Consider the following 25629-nt stretch of genomic DNA (forward strand, 5'->3'; position numbering starts at 1 on the left):
CTACAGCCCTTCGCCGAAAAAGGTCCCGGCAGCGGCGCGCGTGCGCAGTGGAGTCTGTGCACATGTGCAGTAGTTCCTGGCCCTCCCAGCGCATCGTGGCTCCGGGTGACCCTATCCCTGGCCGAGTGGCCTGCCTGCCTCACCGTCCCTCACCTCGCTGCTGCCTAAACCCGGGCCTCGCCTCACCGTCCCTCGCCTCGCTGCTGCCCAACCTCGGACCTCGCCTCACCACCCCTCGCCTCGCCGCTGCCCAACCTCGGACCTCGCCACCACTGCTCTTACCTCAAGGCCTCCTCGCCGGCCCGCCTAAACACCTCCGCGATGGGGCCGCCCGACCACCTCCTCGGCAGCGGGCCCCACCGGACCACCTCCTCGACGGCGGGGCACACCCGAGCTCTTCCCCTTGAAAATGTAATCAGGCAGGCAGGGCTGAGTGTGGGCCGTGTGCTGCTGGAGGGCTCCCGGTGCTCCCCAACGCATAGGTGCTGCAGTAGGTGAGGTAGGAACTTATAATTTTTTATTTATTGATTTTTTAATTTTATTTATTGATTGATTTATTGATCATTTATTGATCATTTATTATTGATGATGCTTCTTTATTTTTAAAAGTGAAATGTTTGGAAAATCCTCTAACTTCACTTCTCCCTCCCCTTAACTCTGGCTACCTGCGCCTGATTGCTAAAGTGTCCGCAAGGTTTTTCTGAGCATATCAAAGTGGACATTGACTCAGGCCTAAGTTAGTTTGGAGTAACTTTTCGCTGTCGAAACTTACTGAAATGGCCAAAACAGGCGTAAGTGGCTGGTAACGCCCTCTTTTGGAAAAGAAAACTGAACCAAAAAGAAACTGAACTCAAAAAAAAACTGAACTAACCGACTGAAACTGGAGCAAACTAAATGGGGAGAATTGCGATTTCTAGGATACTCAAAAAAAAAACTAGTTGTTCCAAAAAAATAGGAGCAACTCCTGTCGAAACTTGGTCCCTAGATTGTCTATTCTGAATTTCTGTCTTGTACTGACCGTGATGAGTTTTATTATCTCCTTTTACAGAATATTGGAAGGGGAGATTTTCAGACAGGAAACACAAACCAAACATCACGTCAAGATCTGACGGAGTCAATCGATTCTTCAGGACCTGAATATCATCGGCCTTTGAAAGTGGAAGGAGAATTGTTTGCCTCTTCTGCCTGTGGGAAAAGATTTCAAATGTCAGTGTGACTGGAAAGGCACCAAGACACACACACACCCGAGTGAGTGTTCCAGTGCACTGCCTGTGGAAAGAGCTTTAAGCAGTTATACAGCCTGAAAAAACTTCGCACTATTCACCGTACGGAGAAACTGTAAATGTGTTTTGTGCGTGGACGAGGCTTCAACCCATCGTCCAACCATGGAGAGTCACAAGGATACCCGCACCATGGAGAAACCGTGGAAATGTGGTGGCTGTGGGAAGGTATTCAGATCACCATCTGAGCTGGAAATTCATCGACGCAATCACACTGGGGAAAGGCCGTTCACCTGCTCTGAGTGTGGGAAGGGATTCACTCGGTCATCCACCCTGCTGATACACCAGCGAGTTCACACTGGGGAGAGGTCGTTCACCTGCTCTGAGTGTGGGAAGGGATTCACTCAGTCATCCGACCTTGTTGTTCACCAGCGAGTTCACACTGGGGAGAGGCCATTCACCTGCTCTGAATGTGGGAAGGGATTCACTCAGTCATCCAAACTTGTAGCTCACCAGCGAGTTCACACTGGGGAGAGGCCATTCACCTGCTCTGAATGTGGGAAGGGATTCACTCAGTCATCCAACCTTGTAGCTCACCAACGAGTTCACACTGGGGAGAGGCCATTCACCTGCTCTGAATGTGGGAAGGGATTCACTACATCATCCGACTTGGTGCAACACCAGCGAGGTCACACTGGGGAGAGGCCATTCACCTGCTCTGAGTGTGGGAAGCGATTCACTCGGTCATCCCACCTGCTGAGACACCAGCGAGTTCACACTGGGGAGAGGCCGTTCACCTGCTCTGAGTGTGGGAAGGGATTCAGTCAGTCATCCCACCTGCTGATACACCAGCGAGTTCACACTGGGGAGAGGCCATTTACCTGCTCTGAGTGTGGAAAGGGATTCACTTCTTCATCCGACCTGGTGAAACACCAGCGAGTTCGCACTGGGGAGAGGCCGTTCACCTGCTCTGAGTGTGGGAAGCGATTCACTCGGTCATCCACCCTGCTGACACACCAGCGAGTTCACACTGGGGAGAGGCCATTCACCTGCTCTGAGTGTGGGAAGCGATTCACTCGGTCATCCCACCTGCTGACACACCAGCGAGTTCACAAGTGACTGCAGGAGTTGGAATCTGCTGTTATTGCTGCTGTTAATCACATCCCGACTGAACCATGTTCATTCTGACAGTTGGGGTTTGTTTCTGCTGATAACCCTATAACTGGGCTGGACTTTAATATTCTGGATATATTGCTGATTGTGTTCTCGGGGCTGCAGTGTCCATTTAAGAAACGCTGTGTGTTATCTTTCCCCTTAATTCAGTGACTCTCAACAGAAATTCAGTTTACAATAAAATTATGAACTTTTACTTTAATCCTAAACTGATCTTTGGTACAAAATCTGCAAAAGTGTGTGAAAGTTTCCACTGAATAAAATCTCCAATTAGAAAGAGCTTGCTGACAATTCTTACTGACTTGCACATTCCACACAGTGGCCCCTCCATTATCCACCAGAAAGAAGGGGAATGGGAATTAGTGGGGAATCCGTGTCCCCAAATGTTGCCCCTCCCGTCTGGTGTAGCAATCCCCTTGGCACGGGAATGGAGACAAGTCCAGACCAAAACTGTGCGCAGTACTCCAGGTGTGGTGTTACCAACGCCCTGTACAATTGTAGCAGGACTTCCCTACTTTCATACTCCATCCCCCTTGAAATAAAGGCCAGCATTCCATTTGCCTTCTGATTACTTGCTTTACCTGCATGCTAATCTTTTGAGTTTCATGTACAAGAACCCCTAGATCCCTCTGCACTACAGCATTTTGTAATTGTCTCCATTTAAATAATAATTTGCTTTTTTATTTTTCCTACCAAAGGGGATAACCTGACATTTTACCACATTATAGTCCATCTGCCAGATTTTTGCCCACTCATTGAGCCTATCTATATCCCTTTGTAGATTCTTTGCGTCCTCCTCACAACAACCTATCTTTGTATCATCAGAAAATTTGGCTATGTTACACTCAGTCCCTTCATCCAAGTCATTAATATAAATTGTAAGTTGTTGAAGCCCCAGCACTGATCCCTGCGGCACCCCACTAGTTACAGTTTGCCAACCGAAAAATGACCCATTTATGCTGACTCTGTTTCCTGTTAGGTAGCCAATCCTCTATCCATTCTGATATATTGCCCCCAACCCCTTGAGCTCTTACCTTGTGCAGTAACCTTTTGTGTGACACCTTCTCGAATGTTTTCTGGAAATGCAAATAAAGAACATCAACTGGTTCTCCTTTATCCACTCTGCTCGTTACATCTTCAAACAACTCCAGCAAATTTGTCAAAACATGATTTCCCTTTCATAAAACCATGCTGACTGCCTGAGTGTGGTATGATTTTCTAAATGTCCTGCTACTACTTCCTTAATGCTGGACTCCAGTATTTTCCCACTGAGATGGTAGGCTAACTGGTCTATGGTTCCCTGCCCTCTGCCTCCCTCCTTACTTGAATAGGGGTGTTACATTTGTAGTTTTCCAGTCCGCTGGGACCTCTCCAGAATTCAGGGAATTTTGGTAGATTACAACCAGTGCATCCACTATCTCTGCAGCCACTTCTTTTAAGACCCTAGGATGCATGCTATCAGGTCCAGGGGACTTGTCCACCTTTAGTCCCATTTGTTTGCTGAGTACTTTATCTCTAGTGACAGTGACTGTTTTAAGTCCCCCCTCACCACCGCAATAGCTCCTTGATTACCAACTGTTGGGATGTTTTTAGTGTCCTCTGCTGTGAAGAACAATACAAAATATTTGTTCAAAATCTCTGCCATTTTCGTGTTTCCCATTATTAATTCTCCAGTCTCATCCTCTAAGGGACCAACATTTACTTTAGCCGCATGTTTCCATTTTATATACCTGTAGAAGCTCTTACTTGTCTGTTTTTATATTTCTTGCTAGTTTGCTCTCATATGCTATCTTCTCTGTCTTTATCATTTTTTTAGTCGTCCTTTGCTGGTTTCTAAAAATTTCCCAATCTTCTGGCCTTCCACTGTGCTTCGCAACATTATATCAGACAGGAGAGGATTGGTGACACAGAATCATAGCAGTTTACAACACAGAACGAGGCCATTCGGCCCATCATGTCTGTGCAGCCAAAAAAGAGCTATCCAGCCTAATCCCACTTTCCAGCTCTTGGTCCGTAGCCCTGTAGGTTAACGCACTTCCAGTGCATATCCAAGTACTTTTGTAAATGCGATGAGGGTTTCTGCCTCTGCTGCTCTTTCAGGCAGTAAGTTCCAGACTCCCACCTCCCTCTGGAGGTTATGCTCGAACTGTGTAAAACACTAGTTAGGACACAGCTGGAGTACTCACACAGTTCTGGTCATTACATCACCCTATTGGTCCAGCCCAGGCTCACCCTATTGGGCTAGCCCGGGCTCACCCTATTGGGCCAGCACAGAAGGCCCAGTATCCAGCAGAGAAAATGAACAGCTCATTGATTTTATTCTCATCTGCGCACAGTGGGTGCAGAACTGAACCCAACCTTATAAACTGGAAATGCATCGTCACAGTCACACCGGGGAGAGGCCATTCACCTGCTCTGTATGTGGGAAGGGATTCACTCGGTCATCCCACCTGCTGAGATACCAACGAGTTCACAAGTGACTGCAGGAGTTGGATTCTACTGTAATTGCTGTTAATCGCATCCTGACTGAATCGTGTTCATTCTGTCAGTTGGGGTTTGTTTCTGCTGATGTTAATAACCCCTATAACTAGGCTGGAGTTTAATAGTTTGATATTTCAAATAACAAAGTGTATCAATATTTGATGTCTCCACTATAAGAGGAGACTGATTTATGTTCTGTTACCAACTGCACCATTTTGGGCCTTTTCTCCTTTTTAACTCGAGGTTATTTCAGTTCTCATATCTTCGGTTACTCTCTGGGACAAGTCCCAGTTCCCCATACCTTCCAGAGTGCCTCTCCTAGCCTTGGTATCCAGGGAAGGTGTTGGTAACACGCCCAGGATCACTAAACATAAAACCCAGTCTGTTACTCACTTTCAGATACTGGACTTAGCATGTGCCTCACAGCATCTCTCTCACCTTCGCTGTGTGATTGGAGCATCACGCCTGCAAACCTGGTTTCAATTTGTATTTGAATCCACTCAGCAAATGTATTTTTAAAAATATGTACATATAAACTGATCACATCAAATAATTGGCGATGGTTTAGAGTCAACAAGATGAATAAGTAAACACATCACAGCCCAATAAACCAGCTTTATATTCACAGGAGAAAGTCTGCTATCTAACTCCTCGAACGTCAGTTGCTGAGTTGAGCGACTGAATCACTTTCCATGTACAACACCATCCATTCCCACTGTCCCCACATTTACAGTGTTGAGTCAGGTGGGTGCACGAGTCTCACAGGCTGAACGATTGATTGAAGGTGTATCCACACACACAACATGTGTCCTGTTTCTCCCCGTTGTGATTGGTGTTTTTACAAAGGCTGATGATAAGGTGATCCTGATCAATCCGGGAATCTGTCGAATCTTGACGTGATGTTTGGATTGAGTTTCCCAGCTGCAGATCCTTCCCTTCTAATACCCTGCAAATAAATGGTGGTTACAAACATTGTTACTTTAAATACAGGATAGAAATTCAGAACAGACAATTCTAGATTCGACAGAACATTCTGTCCCCTCCTGTCCCTCCTTATTCTAGACATTCTCCCTCCATCCTCACTGTCTAAAATCAACATTCCTTTCAGCATCTGAGATTTTTTATCTCCAGAAAATGCTGAATCTGGCTGTGTGCAATTCCACAGACATTAGTTAACCTCTAGTGCCTCACCGTCAGGTGACTCAATGAGTGCCAGCAGGATTTCCACTGTGGTAGGCATCACAGCCTCAAATCCTGTCCTCAGATGACATCCACGCACTTCCCAGTTGAGGTCACTGGATCGGTATGAAGAGCAGGGACACTGGCTGATTTTTACTCATATTTAGGTACCAGTGGTACTGAGGACAATTATAACCCTTGAACTGCTACCTTGGCTGAGATCAACTTACAGCCCAGATCAAGGAACGAACTTGGGAACTTCCCAGTCAGTACTGCAGAGTGTTCTAAAATTTGGGGGGGTTGAGGGAGGGTAAGAACAGAATATTTTGAAACAAATTTTACTCCACTTTTAACTGAAACCTTTATCACTGGAACATCAAAAACAGTGAGACATTTTAGAAAGGCTCAAGTCACTGAAATAAACAGCTTTACAATCACTGCACAGTACAGAAGGGAGCGACTGTTAATGGGAGCTCTGTTAGTGAAGTCCTCCGACACCCCAAGATAAACTGGACTGTCCCTTTAACTATAAATAGGCAGAGACAGTGGAGTCACTGCCCCTTTAAATATCTGCCCCATTCCCCCAGGCAGTGGGAGGAGGAACAGCGCGCAGTCTCTTTATATCCTGACCCAGCAAGCACCGCCGGATAGGCTGCCGCAGGGACCAAAAGTCCACAGAAAATTTCTACATCGGGTGTAGCAGAACAACTGAAAAGCGCGCACACAGAGCCTTTACTATATATATATATATATATAGAAACATAGAAAATAGGTGCAGGAGCAGGCCATTCAGCCCTTCTAGCCTACACCGCCATTCAATGAGTTCATGGCTGAACATGAAACTTCAGTACCCCCTTCCTGCTTTCTCGCCATAACCCTTGATCCCCCGAGTAGTAAGGACTTCATCTAACTCCCTTTTGAATATATTTAGTGAATTGGCCTCAACTACTTTCTGTGGTAGAGAATTCCACAGGTTCACCACTCTCTGGGTGAAGAAGTTTCTCCTCATTTCGGTCCTAAATGGCTTACCCCTTATCCTCAGACTGTGACCCCTGGTTCTGGACTTCCCCAACATTGGGAACATTCTTTCTGCATCTAACCTGTCTAAACCCGTCAGAATTTTAAACGTTTCTATGAGGTCCCCTCTCATTCTTCTGAACTCCAGTGAATACAAGCCCAGTTGATCCAATCTTTCTTGATAGGTCAGTCCCGCCATCCCGGGAATCAGTCTGGTGAACCTTCGCTGCACTCCCTCAATAGCAAGAATGTCCTTCCTCAAGTTAGGAGACCAAAACTGTACACAATACTCCAGGTGTGGCCTCACCAAGGCCCTGTACAACTGTAGCAACACCTCCCTGCCCCTGTATTCAAATCCCCTCGCTATGAAGGCCAACATGCCATTTGCTTTCTTAACCGCCTGCTGTACCTGCATGCTAACCTTCAATGACTGATGTACCATGACACCCAGGTCTCGTTGCACCTTCCCTTTTCCTAATCTGTCACCATTCAGATAATAGTCTGTCTCTCTGTTTTTACCACCAAAGTGGATAACCTCACATTTATCCACATTATACTTCATTGTTTGTGTGTGTAAACAAAACACATCATTCTTAAAGTTTGCTAGTCAATACCACAGATAAATTATTATCTTCAGCAATTATTTTCCAGCATTTTATTTCCATTTTCTTCACAATGTAATTGCAGACTGTTTAATACCTTTACCATTTATTGATAACCCATTGTCTTGTGTGGTCTTGTTTAGAAAGTGATGTCACACTGACCATTCTGTTACCAAGGTGACCATGTCTGCCCGCAGTATTCAGTGGGAAAGGGGACTAAATCACACTGGGGATAATGAGCAGCCCTCCACCAGTCTCGGAGCTTTATTGTCCAGTGATCACCTCACCATCACACAGAAGCTCCTGAGATTTACCCCCAGTGTGTGATAATTGGTGCCAGTGATGGCAACAGTGAAACTATACCTATACCTGCCGTGAGGTAAATAAATATCTCATTCTCTCACTGGTTATGTCCTTCGTTTGGAAAGGAATGAAACACTTGCAACTATCCAGTGAAATTTGCTCTGTTTCTGTCTCCAGTCTTCTATTTTCTGACTGTTACTTTCACTGTTTCCTCCTCGACCTCTTCCAATATTTGTGGATGTTGTTTAGTGCCGCAATAACGAAGACATGGTTGAGGTTCAGTAAACTGAGATAGGGTCTAGTGCAGTATAAACAGAGACAGGCTCTAGTGTAATATAAACAGAGACAGGATCTAGTGTAGTATAAACAGAGACAGAGTCTAGTGCAGTATAAAGAGAGACAGGGTCTAGTGCAATATAAACAGAGACAGGGTCTCGTGTAATATAAACAGAGACAGGGTCTCGTGTAATATAAACAGAGACAGGGTCTAGTGTAATTTAAACAGAGATGGGGTCTAGTGTAATTTAAACAGAGACAGGGTCTTAGTGTAATTTAAACAGAGACAGGGTCTAGTGTAATATAAACAGAGACAGGGTCCAGTGTAATATAAACAGAGACAGGGTCTAGTGTAATATAAACAGAGACAGAGACAGGGTCTAGTATAATATAAACAGAGACAGGGTATAGTGCATTAATAACTGAAACAAGGCCTTGTTTTACACTAGAAACAAGTCTTTAAGAATCTAAAGTTTTTTTGCAATAATAACTGAAAGAGGTGATAGTGTCACCTTAACAAAAGCCGGGTCTACTTAACAATATCAGAAACATACTCTATTGAATACAATAGAGATAAGATCTATAGTTATAATAATAGAGGTGTGCACTAGAACTGGAATAACAGGGACAGGTTATTTTCCAATCATAGCAGAGGAAGGGTCTAGTGCAACAATTCCAGAGACAGGGGCCCATACAATAAGAGTGGAGACAGGGTCCAGAGTAATAACAGCAAATGCTGTGAGAGTAACAAAGACAGTGTTTGATCCAATAATAACAGAGGCAGACTCGAGTGTTATACTGAACACAATGCTGGATCTAGTGTGATGGTCACACAGCCAGTATCTAGTGCAACAAAACAAAGATTGGGTCTCATCTAATAGTGTGTGCAAGTCAGGGCCTATTGCTATAATCTTATTCATCCATCACCTCTGTGCTCACTGACCTACATTGGCTCCCAGTTAAGCAACGCCTCAATTTAAAAATGCTCATCCTTGGTTTCAAAACTCTCCATGGCCTCACCCCTCCCTATCTCTGTAACCTCCTCCAGCCCCACAACCCTCCGAGTTCCCTGCGCTCCTCCAAATCTGTCCTCTTGAGCATCCCCGATTTTAATCGCTCCACCATTGGTGGCCGTGCCTTCAGCTGCCGAGGCTCCAAGTTTTGGAATTCCCCGAAACCTCCACCTCCTCTTTCAAGGTTCTTTTTAAAATATGCCTCTTTGATCAACCTTTTGGGAATCTGTCCTGATATCTTTCTCTGTGGCTCTGTGTCAAAAATGTTTTTTTATTGATATCGATCTTGTTAAGCACCATGAGAAGTTTCACTGAGTTAAAGGCGCTATATTAATGTAAGTTCTGGTTGTTTTATTGTTGTAGCAAATGCTTTGCCGAATGTCTAATAACAGAGTTGGGGCCCACTGCAGTATGAATGGGTGGGGTTAGTGTAATAACACAGACACGGTCTAGTGTAATGGGAACAGGGAACAGACCATGTCAGCCTTGGCTCAGTGGTAACACTCTCGGCCCTGAGTCAGGGGGTCAGGGTTCAATTCCCAATCCAGAGACCTGAGCACATAATCTAGGCTGAGACTCTAGGTGCCAGTACAGAGGGAGTGCTGTACAGTCAGAGGTACCGTCTTTCAGATCAGACATTAAACCGATGTCCCGTTTAGTCCCTAAGTTGGACATAAACGATCCCACGGCCACGATTCTGAGAAAGAACAGGTGGAGTTCTCCCCCGGTGTCTTGCACAATGTGTATCCCCCAACTAACATCACTGAGAACGGATTATCTTGTCATCATTACGTTGCTGTTTGTGGGATCTGGCTGTGCACAAACTGGATGCTGCATTTCCTCCATTCCAACTCCTCCTTCACCCCTACTCTCCTACTCTACAACCACCCCCCACCCTAACTCCTCTCCAATGCCCCCCCCCCCACCCTAACTTCTCTTCCGTCCCTACTCTCCAACCCCTCCTCATCTTCCATTCACTTCAACTGAAAAGAAATAGACAGGTTGTCCCATTGAGAATTTGAAACATATTTACAACAGATTGTAGATGTTCTTAGGGTCCCTATCTTTCTCTGTCACTCAAGGAGTTAGATAACAGACTTTCTGGAAGGTATGGGGAGCTGGGATTTGTCTCTGAATAACTGAAGGTATGAGAACTGAACTAATCTAGAGTCAGAAAGACGAAAAGGCTCAAAAATGGTGGTATAGTATTAGGCCGTCCCTCGTATTGAGGATGTCCCACTTCCTCACCAAAAAGGGATGTTCACAGGTGTTTCAATGAGGGACCTGACATTCGAGGTCCCGAACTACAGACTGAAGGGTGGAAGATGCCTGTGCATGGATTCTTTCAACGTCGGGTGGCTGTTGCACACGGGCTTGACAGAGCTAGGTTTTAATCCAATGGCAAGGGTTAACCAAGGTGACTGGAGACCAAGCTCTGCTGCACGGACCAAGTGTGCACGCATGCTCCTAATATCCACGGATCGCAGTGTGGGCTGGGCCCCGAACCCTCGCCTCTCCTGGGCCCCTATCAAAAATGGAGCAGTCAGAAACAGGATATCAATTAGTCTCCTCTTATCTTGGAGACATCAAATATCGACACTGTTATTTGAAATATCAAAATATTAAACTCCAGTCTAGTTGAAGGGTTAGTAACATCAGCAGAAACAAACAGTTCAGAAGGATTTGAATAACAGCAGCAATAACAGCAGAATCCAAACTCTGCAATCACTTGTGAACTCGCTGGTGTCTCAGCAGGTGGGATGACCGAGTGAATCCCTTCCCACACACAGAGCAGGTGAACGGCCTCTCCCCAGTGTGAACTCGCTGGTGTTTCAGCAGGTTGGATGAGGTAGTGAATCCTTTCCCACACACAGAGCAGGTGAACGGTCTCTCCCCAGTGTGAACTCGCTGGTGTGTCAACAGGTTGGTCGACTGAGTGAATCCCTTTCCACACTTGGAGCAGGTGAACAGCCTCTCCCCGGTGTGAACTCGCTGGTGTGACAGCAGGTTGGATGACTGAGTGAATCCCTTTCCACACTTGGAGCAGGTGAACGGCCTCTCCCCAGTGTGAACTCGCTGGTGTGTCAGCAGGTTGGATGACTGAGTGAATCCCTTCCCACACTTGGAGCAGGTGAACGGCCTGTCCCCGGTGTGACTGCACCGATGAGATTCCAGGTGGGACGGGAAACTGAATCCCTTCCCACAGTCCCCACATTCCCACAGTTTCTCCATGGTGTGGGTGTTCTTGCGTCTCCAGGTTGGACGATCAGTTGAAGCTTCCTCCACACAGACAATACATGTACAGATTCTCCACGCTGTGAAAGGTGCGATGTTTTTTCAGACTGTGTGACTGGTTAAAGCTCTTTTCACAGTCAGTTCACTTGAACACTCTCACTCGGGTGTGTGTGTCTTGGTGCTTTTCCAGTCACAATGATGTTTGAAATCTATTCCCACTGACAGAATTGGCAAACATTTCTCCTTCCAGAGTCAAAGGCCAATGATATTCAGGTCCTGAGAAAGCGAATGATTCCATTCGATGTTGATGTGATGTTTGGTTTGAGTATCCGTCTGCAAATCCTGCCCTTGTAATACCCTGGAAAAGAAGTTTACAAAAATCATTACTGCAAGTACAGGACAGAAATTCAGAACAGACAATTCTAGATTCCATGCAACATTCTTTCCTCTCTTGTTCCTCCAAAGCTGCAAATCCCCATCTCATACACTCTCCGTCCTCCCTGTCCTGAAATTCAAACACATCGCACGTCTGAAGACAGCTTGTCCTCCGCTCCCAGATTTCACCACCAACTCTGTCTGGGTTCAGTTCTGCACTCACTGGTTCCCCTCCCTCTCCTCCCCTGAAGGTGCTGACTCTGGCTGGGTTCAGTTCTACACTCACTGGTTCCACTCCCTCTCCCTCCCCTGAAGGTGCTGACTCTGGCTGGGTTCAGTTCTACACTCACTGGTTTCCCTCTCTCTCCCTCCCCTGAAGGTGCTGACTCTGGCTGGGTTTAGTTCTACATTCACTGGTCTCTCTCCCTCCCCTCAAGGTGCTGACTCTGGCTGGGTTCAGTTCTACACTCACTGGTTCCCCTCCCTCTCCTCCCCTGAAGGTGCTGACTCTGGCTGGATTCAGTTCTACACTCACTGGTTTCTCTCTCTCTCCCTCCCCTGAAGGTGCTGACTCTGGCTGGGTTCAGTTCTATATTCACTGGTTCCCCACTCCTTCCCTCCCCTGGAGTGTTTTAGGGATGGATTTCTAGACCAATATGTCGAGGAACCAACTAGAGGGCTGGCCATTCAAGACTGGGTAATGTGTAATGAGAAAGGACTAATTAGCAATCTTGTTGTGTGAGGCCCCTTGGGGAAGAGTGACCATATATGGTAGAATTCTTTATTAAGATGGAGAGTGACACAGAGACTAGAGTCCTGAACTAAAGGAAAGGTATCTTCGATGGTATGAGACGTGAATTGACTAGAATAGACTGGCGAGAGATACTTAAAGGGTTGACGGTAGATAGGCAATGGCAAACAGTTAAAGATCACATGGATGAACTTCAACAACTGTACATCCCTGTCTGGAGTAAAAGGAAAACGGGGAAGGTGGCTCAACCGTGGCTAACAAGGGAAATTAAGGATAGTGTTAAATCCAAGGAAGAGGCATATAAATTGGCCAGAAAAAGCAGCAAACCTGAGGACTGGGTGAATTTTGTAATACAGCAGAGGAGGACAAAGACTTTAATTAGGAGGGGGAAAATAGAATATGAGAGGAAGCTTACTGGAAACATAAAAACTGACTGCAAAAGCTTGTATAGGTATGTGAAGAGAAAAAGATTGGTGAAAACAAACATAGGTCCCTTGCAGTCAGATTCAGGTGGATTTATAATGGGGAAAAAATAAAATGGCGGACCAGTTAAACAAATACTTTGGTTCTGTCTTCACGAAGAAAGACACAAATAACCTTCCAGAAATACCTGGGGACCGAGAGTCTAGTGAGAAGGAGGAACTGAAGGAAATCCTTATTAGGCGGGAAATTGTTTTAAGGAAATTGATGGGATTGAAGATCGATAAATCCGCGGGAGCTCATAGTCTGCATCCCAGAGTACTTAAGGAAGTAGCCCTAGAAATAGTGGATGCATTGGTGATCATTTTCCAACGAGTCTATCGAGTCTGGATCGGTTCCTATGGACTGGAGGGTAGCTAATGTAACACCACTTTTTAAAGAGAGGGAGAGAGAAAACGTGTAATTATAAACCGGTTAGCCTGACATCAGTAGTGGGGAAAATGTTGGAATCAATTATTAAAGATGAAATAGCAGCACATTTGGAAAGCAGTGATGGGATCAGTCCAAGTCAGCATGGATTTATGAAAGAGAAATCCTGCTTGACAAATCTTCTAGAATTTTTTGAGGATGTAACTCGTAGAGTGGACAAGGGAGATCCAGTGGATGTGGTGCATTTGGACTTTCAAAAGGATTTTAACTAGGACCCACACAAGAGATTGGTGTGCAAAATTAAAGCACATGGTATTGGGGGTAATGTACTGATGTGGATAGAGAATTGGTTGGCAGACAGGAAGCAGAGAGTCGGGATAAATGGGTCCTTTTCAGAATGGCAGGCAGTGACTAGTGGTGTGCCGCAGGGCTCAGTGCTGGGACCCCAGCTACTTACAATATACATTAATGATTTGCACGAGAGAATTGAGTGTAATATCTCCAAGTTTGCAGATAACACTAAGCTGGGTGGTGGTGTGAGGAGGATGCTAAAAGGCTGCAGGGTAACTTGGACAGGTTTGGTGAGTGGGCAAACGTGTGGCAGATGCAGAATAATGTGGATAAATGTGAGGTTATCCACTTTGGTGGCAAAAACACCAAGGCCGATTATCTGAATGGTGGCAGATTAGGAAAAGGGGCGGTGCAACGAGATCTGGGTGTCATGGTACATCAGTCATTGAAAGTTGGCAAGCAGGTACAGCAGGCGGTGAAGAATGGTATGTTGGCCTTCATAGGTAGGGGATTTGAGTGTAGGAGCAGGGAGGTCTTACTGCAGTTATACAGGGCCTTAGTGAAGCCTCTCCTGGAATATTGTGTTCAGTTTTGGTCTCCTAATCTGAGGAAGGACGTTCTTGCTATTGAGGAACTGCAGCGAAAGTTCACCAGACTGATTCCCGGGATGGCAGGACTGACATATGAGGAGAGACTGGATCGACTGGGCCTGTATTCACTGGAGTTTAGAAGGATGAGAGGGGATCTCATAGAAACATATAAAATTCTGACGGGACTGGACAGGTTAGATGCAGGAAGAATGTTCCCGATGTTGGGGATGTCCAGAACCAGGGGACATAGTCTAAGGATAAGGGGTAAGCCATTTAGGACTGAGATGAGGAGAAACTTGTTCACTCAGAGAGAGTTCTTAACCTGTGGAATTCCCTACCACAGAGACTTGTTGATGCCAGTGCATTGGATATAATCAAGAGGGAGTTAGATATGGTCCTTACAGCTAAAGGGATCAAGGGGTATGGAGAGAAAGCAGGAAAGGGGTACTGAGGTGAATGATCTGCCATGATTCTTTATTGAATGGTGGTGCAGGCTCGAAGGGCCAAATGGACTACTCCTGCACCTATTTTCTATGTAGGTGCTGACTGTGGCTGGGTTCAGTTCTACACTCACTGGTTCCCCTCCCTCTCCTCCCCTGAAGGTGTTGACTCTGGCTGGGTTCAGTTCTACACTCACTGGTTCCCCTCCCTCTCCTCCCCTGAAGGTGCTGACTCTGGCTGGGTTCACTGGGACCTGAAGCCCCGCCCACACATTGTTCTTTCACAAAGATGGCCACGCATGCGCTCTACTGCTCGATGAAGCACGATGGCCGCGCACCAACCTGCAACTGTCCTTTACAAAGATGGCGACCGTCAGACTGGGCCTGTCACCGCGAAAACGCCCCGGAGCTGCAAATTCGAGACCCGTTGTTCCTTAGTCCGGGTTGGCGACCTACACCAGGTGTTTATGAAGCCCACCTGTCGAGTACGTTACTCCCCTGCGCCCCGCAGATTCACGTTCAACTCCAAACTGTGTCCGCCCTCCGCCCTCCGCCCGCTCACAGCCCGCGTCCGCTCTGAACAATGGCACACTGCGCATGCCCCACATACAGCCTACGCCTGCGCACTGGGATCCTCGAGTGAGCTGACCTCCTGACGTCACAGAAAGGCGCGATTTATAAAATAAAAAACAAGCTGGCATTTGTTTATTTTATAAGAAAATGATAAAGCGGAGAATCGTATCATAAAAACAAACCGACTGCTCTGAACCTTTCATGAATTAATTGCGGTTTTTAAAGTTCTCTCCCCAGTTGCCAGGAGAGACACGGAAGGTCCGCGAGCCGCTGACCGGAAGTGACGCACTGACGCCGGAAGTGAGGTTTGCCAGGAGCGACGGCTAGCCTGTGCCGCGCGGACAATGTGGGAGCGGAGGTCCCGGCGACCGCGAGCGGGAGAGAGGCGGCTCTGTGGGTCCCACTGATGGTGGGCGGGGCTACAGGGGAGGGGGCGGGGCTATAGGGGGCGTGTCTACAAGGGTGGGTCTGCAGGGGGCGTGTCTACAGGGATGGGTCTACAGGGGGCGGGGCTATGGGAGGGTAGGGCTATAGGGGAGGGTTTACAGGGGGCGTGTCTACATGGAGCGTGGCTATAGGCGATAGGCTATGGGGGGGTGGGTCTACTGGGGGAGAGTCTATAGAGGGCGTGTCTACAGAGGACGGGGCTACAGGGGGCGGGGCTATGGGAGATAGGGGGTGGAGCTACAGGGGGGGCTACCGTGTGCGAGGCTACAGGGGGCATGTCGACAGGGGCGTGGCTACAGGGTGCGGGCTATGGGGGGTGGTGCTACAGGGGAGGGGTTACAGGGGGCAGGGCTACAGGAGGTTAGTCTACAGGGGGAGAGTCTTTAGGGGTGGGTCTACAGGGGGCGGGGCTATGGGGGATAGGCTATGGGGTGGGGCTACAGGGGCGGGGCCATGGGGTCTACTGTGGGTGGGGCTACAGGGGAAGGGGCCACAGGGGGGGCTCCCGTGGGCGCTGCTACGGGGGGATAGTCTACAGGGGGATCGGCTATAGGGGAGGGGTTACAGGGGGCGTGTCTACAGGGGGTGGGGCTATAGGGGAGGAGTTACAGGGGGCGTGTCTACAGGGGGCAGCGCTACAGGGGCGGAGCTATAGGGGGCATGTCTATAGGGGGGGTGTGTGTACAGGGGAGAGGCTACAGGGGGCTGGTCTACAGGGGAGGGACTACAGGGGGCGGAGCTATAGGGGGCAGCGCTACAGGGGATAGGCTATCGGGGGTGGGTCTATAAGGGGCGGCACTATGGAGGAGGGGCAACGGGGAGCCGCTACAGTTTGATGGTGGAAATGCAACAACCCCTTGTTAATACCACCCCCTTCAGTCCCCTCCCCTCCTGCCCAGTATAGCATGGAGCTGACCGACCTTGGGAGGCCTCACAGTTTCACCTCTGGACTGTGCTGGGTTAAGGGGAGAAGGCTGCAATTAGCAGGTTGGGCCGAATGGCCTGTTTCTGTGAAATGTTACAGGAGGGCGGGTAAATGGAGCTGAGGACGCGCTCTGATTGTGGGATCTTTCTATGCTGGCATTTCAGAACATTAAAAAGTGGGACAGATCGAGGCCACGGGCTACAGGAGGAACCGGAGGTCGCGTCCCACTCCTGCCTCTGCCCGGCAGTAAGGTCACCACCCCTGACCCCTCGTCAAATGGTTTGCCCGTTCGGGTCACCCTGACCCCAACCCCCCCCCCCTCCCCAGCCCAACAAGACAGCAACGCAGGTACTGGCGGAGGGGGAGGAGGGGATACGTGTGGGACTTGTCCACACATCGCTCGCATGGAAGGCCCAGTCTCCATCCCTGGCCCCATCTGAGTTAACCTGATCTCGGCCGGTGTGCAGGAATAGGGACATGATTGGAGCTTGATGAACCTGGGCTGGGCTGGCATGGAGGGTTTGCAAATGAGCCAGGATCGCTGCTCCTACTCGCTGTCCAATGGCCCAAGAGTTCAAGAGCAGGGAGGTTATGCTTGAACAGCAGTTAAGCCACAGCTAGAATACTACGATCAGTTCTGGTCACCTCATTACAGGAAAGATGTGATTGCACTAGAGAGAGGGTACGGAGGGGATTTATGAGGATGTTGCCTGGACTAGAGAATTTTAGCTATGAGGAACGATTGGATAAGCTGGGTTGGTTTTCTTTGGAACAGAGGAGGCTGAGGGGAGACTTTTCTGATTTGTATAAAATTAAAAGGGGCCTAGATAGAGTGAATAGGATGGACCTTTTTCCCTTAGCAGAGTGGTCAACAACCATTCGGCATAGATTTAAAGTAATTGGTAGGAGAGAGGATTTGAGGGGAAATTTCTTCACCCAGCATGTGGAGGGGGTCTGGAACTCACTGCCTGAAAGGTTGGTAGAGGCAGAAACCATCACCACATTTAAAAAGTACTTGGCTGTGCACTTGAAGTGCCGTAACCTACAGGGCTACGGACCAAGGGCAGAAAAACGGGATTTAGCTGGATAGCTCTTTGTCGGCCGGCGTGGACACAATGGGATGAAATGAATTCCTTCTGTGTTGTAAATTTCTATGATTCTATGACCCTTGTGAGGGGGTAAACGTGTATGGAGTGTGCATAGAGCCAGTGTGTGGGAGAGGCAGTGTTTAGGGTTAGTTGTGAATCCGCTCGCAGATGAATAGCTTGTCAGCAAAATCTTACATCCCAGTGTGGGGGTCATTGCCTCGAAAAAGAGGAGATCTTGGGACATTACCAAGATCTTGGGAGAATACCAGGGTTATTTGAAGGAAGACATTTATTGCTGACTCCTCTGTGACACCAGTCTCTGTCCGATCTTTTACAGATGTCAGGCTAGATGTCACTCCCGTGTCCTTGGGCCCAGCCCGGGCTCACAGCCAGCAGAGGGTTCCCCCAACATCTGGGGCGAGTTCACCTCAGTCACCAAGTAAGTAAATACCCACACACTCCCCGGGTCTCCCTGTAAATACCGACACACTCCACGGGAACTCCCTGGAAATACTGACACACTCCCGGGGATTCCCTGTGCTACTTACACACTCCCCGGGGACACCCTGTAAAAACTCTCTCACTCCCAGGGATTCCTGTAAATATGGATACATCCCTGGGGACCCGCTGTAAACACAGACACTCCCATGGACCTGCTGTAAATACAGACACATTCCTAGTGACCCATTGTAAATACAGACACATTCCTGGGGACCCCCTATAAATACTGACACCCCCGGGGACTACCTGTAAATACCAATACACTCCTGGATACCCCCTGTAAACACTGACACACTCCCGGGGACCTCCTATAAATACAGACAAACTCCTGGGGACCCCCTGTAAAGACCGACACAGTCCCCGGGGACCCTTTGTAAACATTGACACCCCCCCCAGGGACCCCCTATAAATACCGACACAGTCCCCGGGGACCCTTTGTAAACATAGATGCACCATCGGGGGTCCTTGTAAATACGGGCACAGTCCCGTGGACCACCTGTTATTAATGACACACTCCTGGGTACTCGCTGTACACACTGACACACTCCGGAGAACTCCTAGTAAATACCGACACACCCCCGGGGAACTCCTGTAAATACAGACACACTCCCGGGGATCCCCTGTAAATACTGACACACTCCCTGGGACACCCCTTCTAGATACTGACACATTCCCTGAGGATCCCCTGTAAATACACACTCCCGGGACCCCCTGTATATACTGAGACACTCCCAGGGACCCCCTGTAAATACTGACACACTCCCTGGGACACTCCTTCTAGATACTGACACATTCCCTGAGGATCCCCTGTAAATACACACTCCCGGGGACCCCCTGTATATACTGAGACACTCCCGGGGGGACCCCTGTAAATATTGACATGCTCCTGGGGAACCTCTGTAAATACTGACACACTCCCGGGGACCACCTGTAAATACTGACACATTCCCAGGGATCCCCTGTAAATACATACCGACACACTCCCCGGGAACCACCTGTAAATACTGACAACTCCCGGGGAACCACTGTAAATACAGACACACCATTGGGGGTCCTTGTAAATGTGGGCACACTCCCAAGGACCACCTGTTATTACTGACACACTGCTGGGTACCCGTTGTAAACACTAACACACACCCATGGATCCCCTGTAAATACTGAGACACTCCCGGGGACTCCCTGTAAATACTGACACACTCCCGGGGACCCCCTGTAAATACTGAGACACTCCCGGGGACCCCCTGTAAATACTGACATGCTCCCGGCGAAACCCCTGTAAATACTGACACGCTCCTCGGGACCCCCTGTAAACATGCTTACACACTCCCGGGGACCACCTGTAAATACTGAGACACTCCCGGAGACGCCCTGTAAATAATAACACACTCCCTGGGACACCCCTTCTAGATACTGACACATTCCCTGGGGATCCCCTGTAAATACAGAAACCGCCTGTACATGCTTACACACTCCCGGGGAACCCCTATAAATACTGAGACACTCCTGGGGACCCCCTGTAAATACTGACATGCTCCCGATGGAGCCCCTGTAAATACTGGCACGTTCCTCGGATCCCCTGTAAATATTGACACACTCCCGAGGACTCCATGTAAATACTGACACACTTCCAGGGACCCCCTGTAAATACTGAGACACTCGAGGGAACCCCTGTAAAAACTGACACACTCCTGGGGACTACCTGTAAACATGACACACTCCCAGGGACCCCCTGTAAACACTGACACACTATTGCGGGTCCCTGTACATACTGACACAGCCCTGGGGACACCCTGTAAATACTGACACAACCCTGGGGACACCCTGTAAACACTGCCAAACGCCCAAGGATCCCTTGTAAAGATAGACACACTCCTGGGGATCCCCTGTAAATACTGACATGCTCCCGATGGAGCCCCTGTAAATACTGGCACGCTCCTCGGGACCCCCTGTAAATATTGACACACTCCCGGGGACTCCATGTAAATACTGACACACTTCCAGGGACCCCCTGTAAATACTGAGACACTCGAGGGAACCTCTGTAAAAACTGATACACTCCTGGGGACTACCTGTAAACATGACACACTCCCAGGGACCCCCTGTAAATACTGACAACCCTGGGGACACCCTGTAAACACTGACAAACGCCCAAGGACCCCTTGTAAAGATAGACACACTCCTGGGGATCCCCTGTAAATACTGACAGTCCTAGTGACTACTTGCAAATATTGACACACAATCGGGGATCCTTGTAATTTCGGACACCTCCTGGTTACCCCCTGTAAACACTGACACACACCCGGGAATCCCCTGTAAATGCTGACACACTGCTGGGGTCCTCCTGTAATTACTGACACACTCCCAAGGACTCCTTGTAAATACTGACACACTCCCGGGGATCCCCTGTAAATACGGAGACACTCATGGGGAAACCCTGTAAATACTGACACACTCCCAGGGACCCTCTATAAACAACGACACACTCTGGGGGACCCGCTATAAGTACTGACTCACTCCCGGGGACCCTTTCTAAATATACGACACAGTCCCAGTGACCCCTGTAAATACTGAGACACTCCCAGGGAACCCCCTTTCAGTACTGACTCACTATCGGGGGTCCCTGTAAGTACTGACACACACCTGGGAACCCTCTGTCAACACAGACACTCCCAAGGACACCCTGTAAATACTGACACACCCCTGGGGACACCCTGTAAACACTGAGACACTCCTGGGGACCCCCTGTAAGTACTGACTCACTCCTGGGGACCCTCTATAAATACCGACACACTCCCCGGTGAACTCCCTGGAAATATTGACATGCTCCCAAGGACTCCCTGTGCTACTTACACACTCCCCGGAGACACTCTGTAAAAACTGACACACTCCCGGGGACCCTCTGTAAATACCGACACAGTCCCAGTCACCCCTGTAAATACTGATGCACCCCTAGGTACCCCCTATAAACACAGACACTCTCATAGACCCCCTGTAAATGCACACACATTCCTGGGGAACCCCTGTAAATACTGACACACTCCCAGGGGCTACCTGTAAATACCAACACACTCCCCGGGGACCACCCGTAAATACCGACACACTCCCGGGGAACGCCTGTAAATACAGACACACCATCGGGGGTCCTTGTAAATGTGGGCACACTCCCGTGGACCACCTGTTATTACTGACACACTGCTGGGTACCTGCTGTAAACACTGACACACACCCAGGGATCCCCTGTAAATACTGAGACACTCCCGGAAACTCCCAGTAAATACCGACACAGTCCCGGGGAACCCCTGTAAATACAGACAAACTCCCAGGGGCCCCCTTCTAGATATTGACACATTCCCCGGGGACCCCCTGTAAATACTGACATGCTCCCGATGGAGCCCCTGTAAATACTGAGAGACTTCTCGTGACCCCCTGTAAATACTGAGACACTCGCGGGAACCCATGTAAACACTGACACACTATTGGGGGTCCTTGTAAATACTGGCACACTTCTGGGGACCCCCTGTAAACACTGACATAGTCCTAGTGACTACTTGCAAACACTGACACACAATCGGGGATCCTTGTAATTTCGGACACCCTATTATTACTGACACACTCCTGGTTACCCGCTGTAAACACTGACACACACCCGGGGATCCGCTGTAAACACTGACACACTCCCGGGGACTCCCTGTAAACACTGACACACTCCTGGGGACCCCCTGTAAATACAGACACATTCCTGGGGACCCCCTGTAAATACAGACACACTCCTGGGGACCCCTTGTAAATACAGACACACTACTAGGGACCCACTGTAAATACTGACACACTCCCGGGGACTCCCTGTAAACACTGACACACTCCCGGGGACTCCCTGTAAACACTGACACACTCCTGGGGACCCCCTGAAAATACAGACACACTCCCGGGGACCCCCTGTAAATACAGACACACCTAGGGACCCCCTGTAAATACTGACACACTCCCGGGGACCCCCTGTAAACACTGACACACTCCTGGGGAAACCCCTTGTACACACTGACATATTCCCCGAGGATACGCTGTCAATACTGCCACACTCCCGGCGACCCCCGTCAACACTGACACACTCACAGGGAACCCAGGGGCCCCCTGTAAACACTGACACACTCCCAGGGACCTCTGTAAACACTGACACACTCCCAGGGACCCCCTGTAAATACTGACACACTCCCAGGGATCCTCTGTAAACACTGACACACTCCCGGGGACCCCTGTAAACACTGACACACTCCCGGGGACCCCCTGTAAGTACTGACTCACTCCCGGGTACCCGCTATAAATACCGACGCACTCCCAGGGGCCCCCCGTAAATACTGACATGCTCCCGGGGGACCTCCTGTAAATATTGACATGCTCCTCGGGACCCCCTGTAAATATTGACACACTCTCAGGGACCCCTTGTAATTATAGACAAACCTCTGGGGATCCCCTGTAAATATTGACACAGTCCTGGTGACTACTTGCGAATACTGACACACAATCGGGGGTCCTCGTAATTTCGGACACCCTGTTATTACTGACACACTCCTGGTTACCCCCTGTAAACACTGACACACACCCGGGGATCCCGTATAAATACTGACACATTCCTGGGGACCTCCTGTAAATACTGACACACTCCCGAGGATCCATTGTAAATACTAATACACTCCCGGGGATCCCCTGTAAATATGGAGACACTCCCGGGGACACCCTGTATATACTGATGCACTCCCAGGGACCCTCTGTAAACACTGACACACTCCCGGGGACCCCTTGTAAACACTGACACACTCCCGGGCATCCCCTGTAAACAACAACACACTCCCGGGGTCCCCCTGTAAACACGACACATTATCAGGGATCCCTGTAAATACTGACACTCTCCCAGGAACTCCCTGTAAAAACTGACACACTCCCAAAGACCCCCTATAAATACTGACTCACTATCAGGGGTCCCTGTAAGTACTGCCACACACTTGGGGACCCCATGGCAACACAGACACTTCTGCTGTCCCCTGTAAGTACTGACACATCCCTGAGGACACCCTGCAAACACAGACACTCCCGGGTACCCCCTGTAAGTACTGACTCACTCCCGGGGAAAATGTTGGAATCAATGTAACTAGTAGAGTGAACAAGGGAGAACCAGTGGATGAGGTGTATTTGGACTTTCAAAAGGCCTTTGACAAGGTCCCACATAAGAGATTGGTGTGCAAAATCAAAGCACATGGTATTGGGGGTAATGTACTGGCTTGGATAGAGAATTGGTTGGCAGATAGGAAGCAGAGAGGGATAAACGGGTACTTTTTGGAATGGGAGGCAGTGACTAGTGGAGTGCCGCAGGGCTCAGTACAGGGACCCCTGCTTTTTACAATATACATTAATGATTTGGATGAAGAAATTGAATGTAATATATCCAAGTTTGCAGATGACACTAAACTGGGTGGCGGTGTGAGCTGTGAGGAGGATGCTAAGAGGTTGCAGGGTGATTTGGACAGGTTAGGTGAGTGGGAAAATGCATGGCAGATGCAGTATAATGTGGATAAATGTGAGGTTATCCACTTTGGTGGCAAAAACACGAAGGCACAATATTATCTAAATGGCGGCAGATTAGGAAAAGGGGAGGTGCAACGAGACCTGGGTGTCATGGCTCATCAGTCATTGAAAGTTGGCATGCAGGTACAGCAGGCGGTGAAGAAGGCAAATGGTATGTTGGCCTTCATAACTAGGGGATTTGAGTATAGGAGCATGAAGGTCTTACTGCAATTGTACAGGGCTTTGGTGAGGCCTCACCTGGAATATTGTGTTCAGTTTTGGTCTCCTAATCTGAGGAAGGACGTTCTTGCTATTGAGGGAGGGCAGCGAAGGTTCACCAGACTGATTCGCGGGATGGCGGGACTGACATATGAGGAGAGACTGGATCAACTGGGCCTTTATACACTGGAGTTCAGAAGGATGAGAGGGGATCTCATAGAAATATATAAGATTCTGATGGAACGGGACAGGTTAGATGCAGGAAGAATGTTCCCGATGTTGGGGAAGTCCAGAACCAGGGGACATAGTCTTAGGATAAGGGGTAGGCCATTTAGATGAGAAGAAACTTCTTCACTCAGAGAGTTGTTAACCTGTGGAATTCCAATAGCCCCGTGTGGCCAGTACAGAAATCTAATGAGACTTGGCGTTTGACTGTCGATTATAGGAAAGCTAACCAGTGTATTGATCAAAAAACTCAGTTGGTCGCAGATCCCTCCACCATTTTTAATGCCCTCAAACCAGAACATGAATATTTCTCGGTTATAGATATGGCCAACGGATTTTGGTCGGTGCCTCTGGCACCGGAGGTTCGACAGTGGTTTGTTTTCACGGTCCAAGGACAACAGTATACTTGGACCCGGTTACCGCAGGGTTTCCACAACAGCCCTACAGTATTCCACATGGCTTTACAAAGCCATTTGCGAGAATTACCTCCCCTGTCATCCACAGTCATCCAATATGTAGACGATATCCTGCTAGCTTCAAACACGGAAGAACAGCATGAACAAGATTTATGAGCTTTGCTGGACCACCTTCGGCTGAAAGGACATAAAGCCAGCATCGACAAAGCACAAATATCCCAAGAACAGGTTGTATACCTGGGACAAAAGATTTCACAAGGAAAGAGATAACTTATCCAGGATAGAACTGCAGCCATTCGGGCTGCTAAAAAAAAACACTACTATTCAGGAACTAAGGTCTTTTTTGGGATTGTGTAACGTTAACAGAAATTGGATTGACTCTTTCACACAGCTTGCTCAGCCATTGAATGATATCTTAAAGGGGAAACGTGCCTCTAAAGAAGCCGTCACCCTCACTAAGGAACAACAAGAGACCTTCCTGAGTTTGAAAAAGGCTTTGTGTTCGGCACCGGCTCTGGGAATCCCCGACAGTGGTAAGCCATTTAGCCTGTTTGTCCATGAGAAAGAAGGATATATGACAGCTACACTGACACAAGAACATGGGGATCGGCAAAGACCTATTGGCTATTATTCGGCAAAACTGGATGCGGTAGCCCTCGGATGGGGAAGTTGCCTAAGGGCAATGGAAGCCACATGTCGAGCGGTAATGATCACTGCGGGTCTAGTCCTCAACCAAAAGCTGATTGTCAAGTGTCCCCACACCGTACACGCTTTGCTGTCTATGAATAGAATGTCTCAGGTGACGGCAGCTAGATGGACCCGCTGGACAGCAGTTTTGGAAGCTCCTCATCTCCAGGCCAGCCCGGTTAATCCCGCAACTA

The 25629-nt window shown here is 48.6% G+C and overlaps 2 protein-coding genes and 1 pseudogene across 2 annotated transcripts in view; 1 reads left to right on the plus strand and 2 right to left on the minus strand.

Annotated features, from left to right (window-relative positions):
- Window positions 1–2589, plus strand: part of LOC139276131 (zinc finger protein 850-like) — a 94237-nt gene extending 91648 nt beyond the window's left edge. Inside the window, exon 4 of the mRNA XM_070893657.1 lies at window positions 1419–2589. Within this exon, the coding sequence (XP_070749758.1) occupies window positions 1419–2339 (921 nt within the window). The 3' untranslated portion in view covers window positions 2340–2589. The remainder of the gene's footprint in view (window positions 1–1418) is intronic.
- The window catches only part of LOC139276125 (NXPE family member 3-like), a 742865-nt gene that overhangs the window by 605542 nt on the left and 111694 nt on the right, over window positions 1–25629 (minus strand). The window lies entirely within an intron of this gene.
- LOC139276130 (zinc finger protein 850-like) overlaps window positions 1–25629 on the minus strand; it is a 171333-nt pseudogene that overhangs the window by 67569 nt on the left and 78135 nt on the right.

Source organism: Pristiophorus japonicus, chromosome 11 (assembly GCF_044704955.1).
Source record: "Pristiophorus japonicus isolate sPriJap1 chromosome 11, sPriJap1.hap1, whole genome shotgun sequence".
NCBI lineage: Eukaryota > Metazoa > Chordata > Chondrichthyes > Pristiophoridae > Pristiophorus > Pristiophorus japonicus.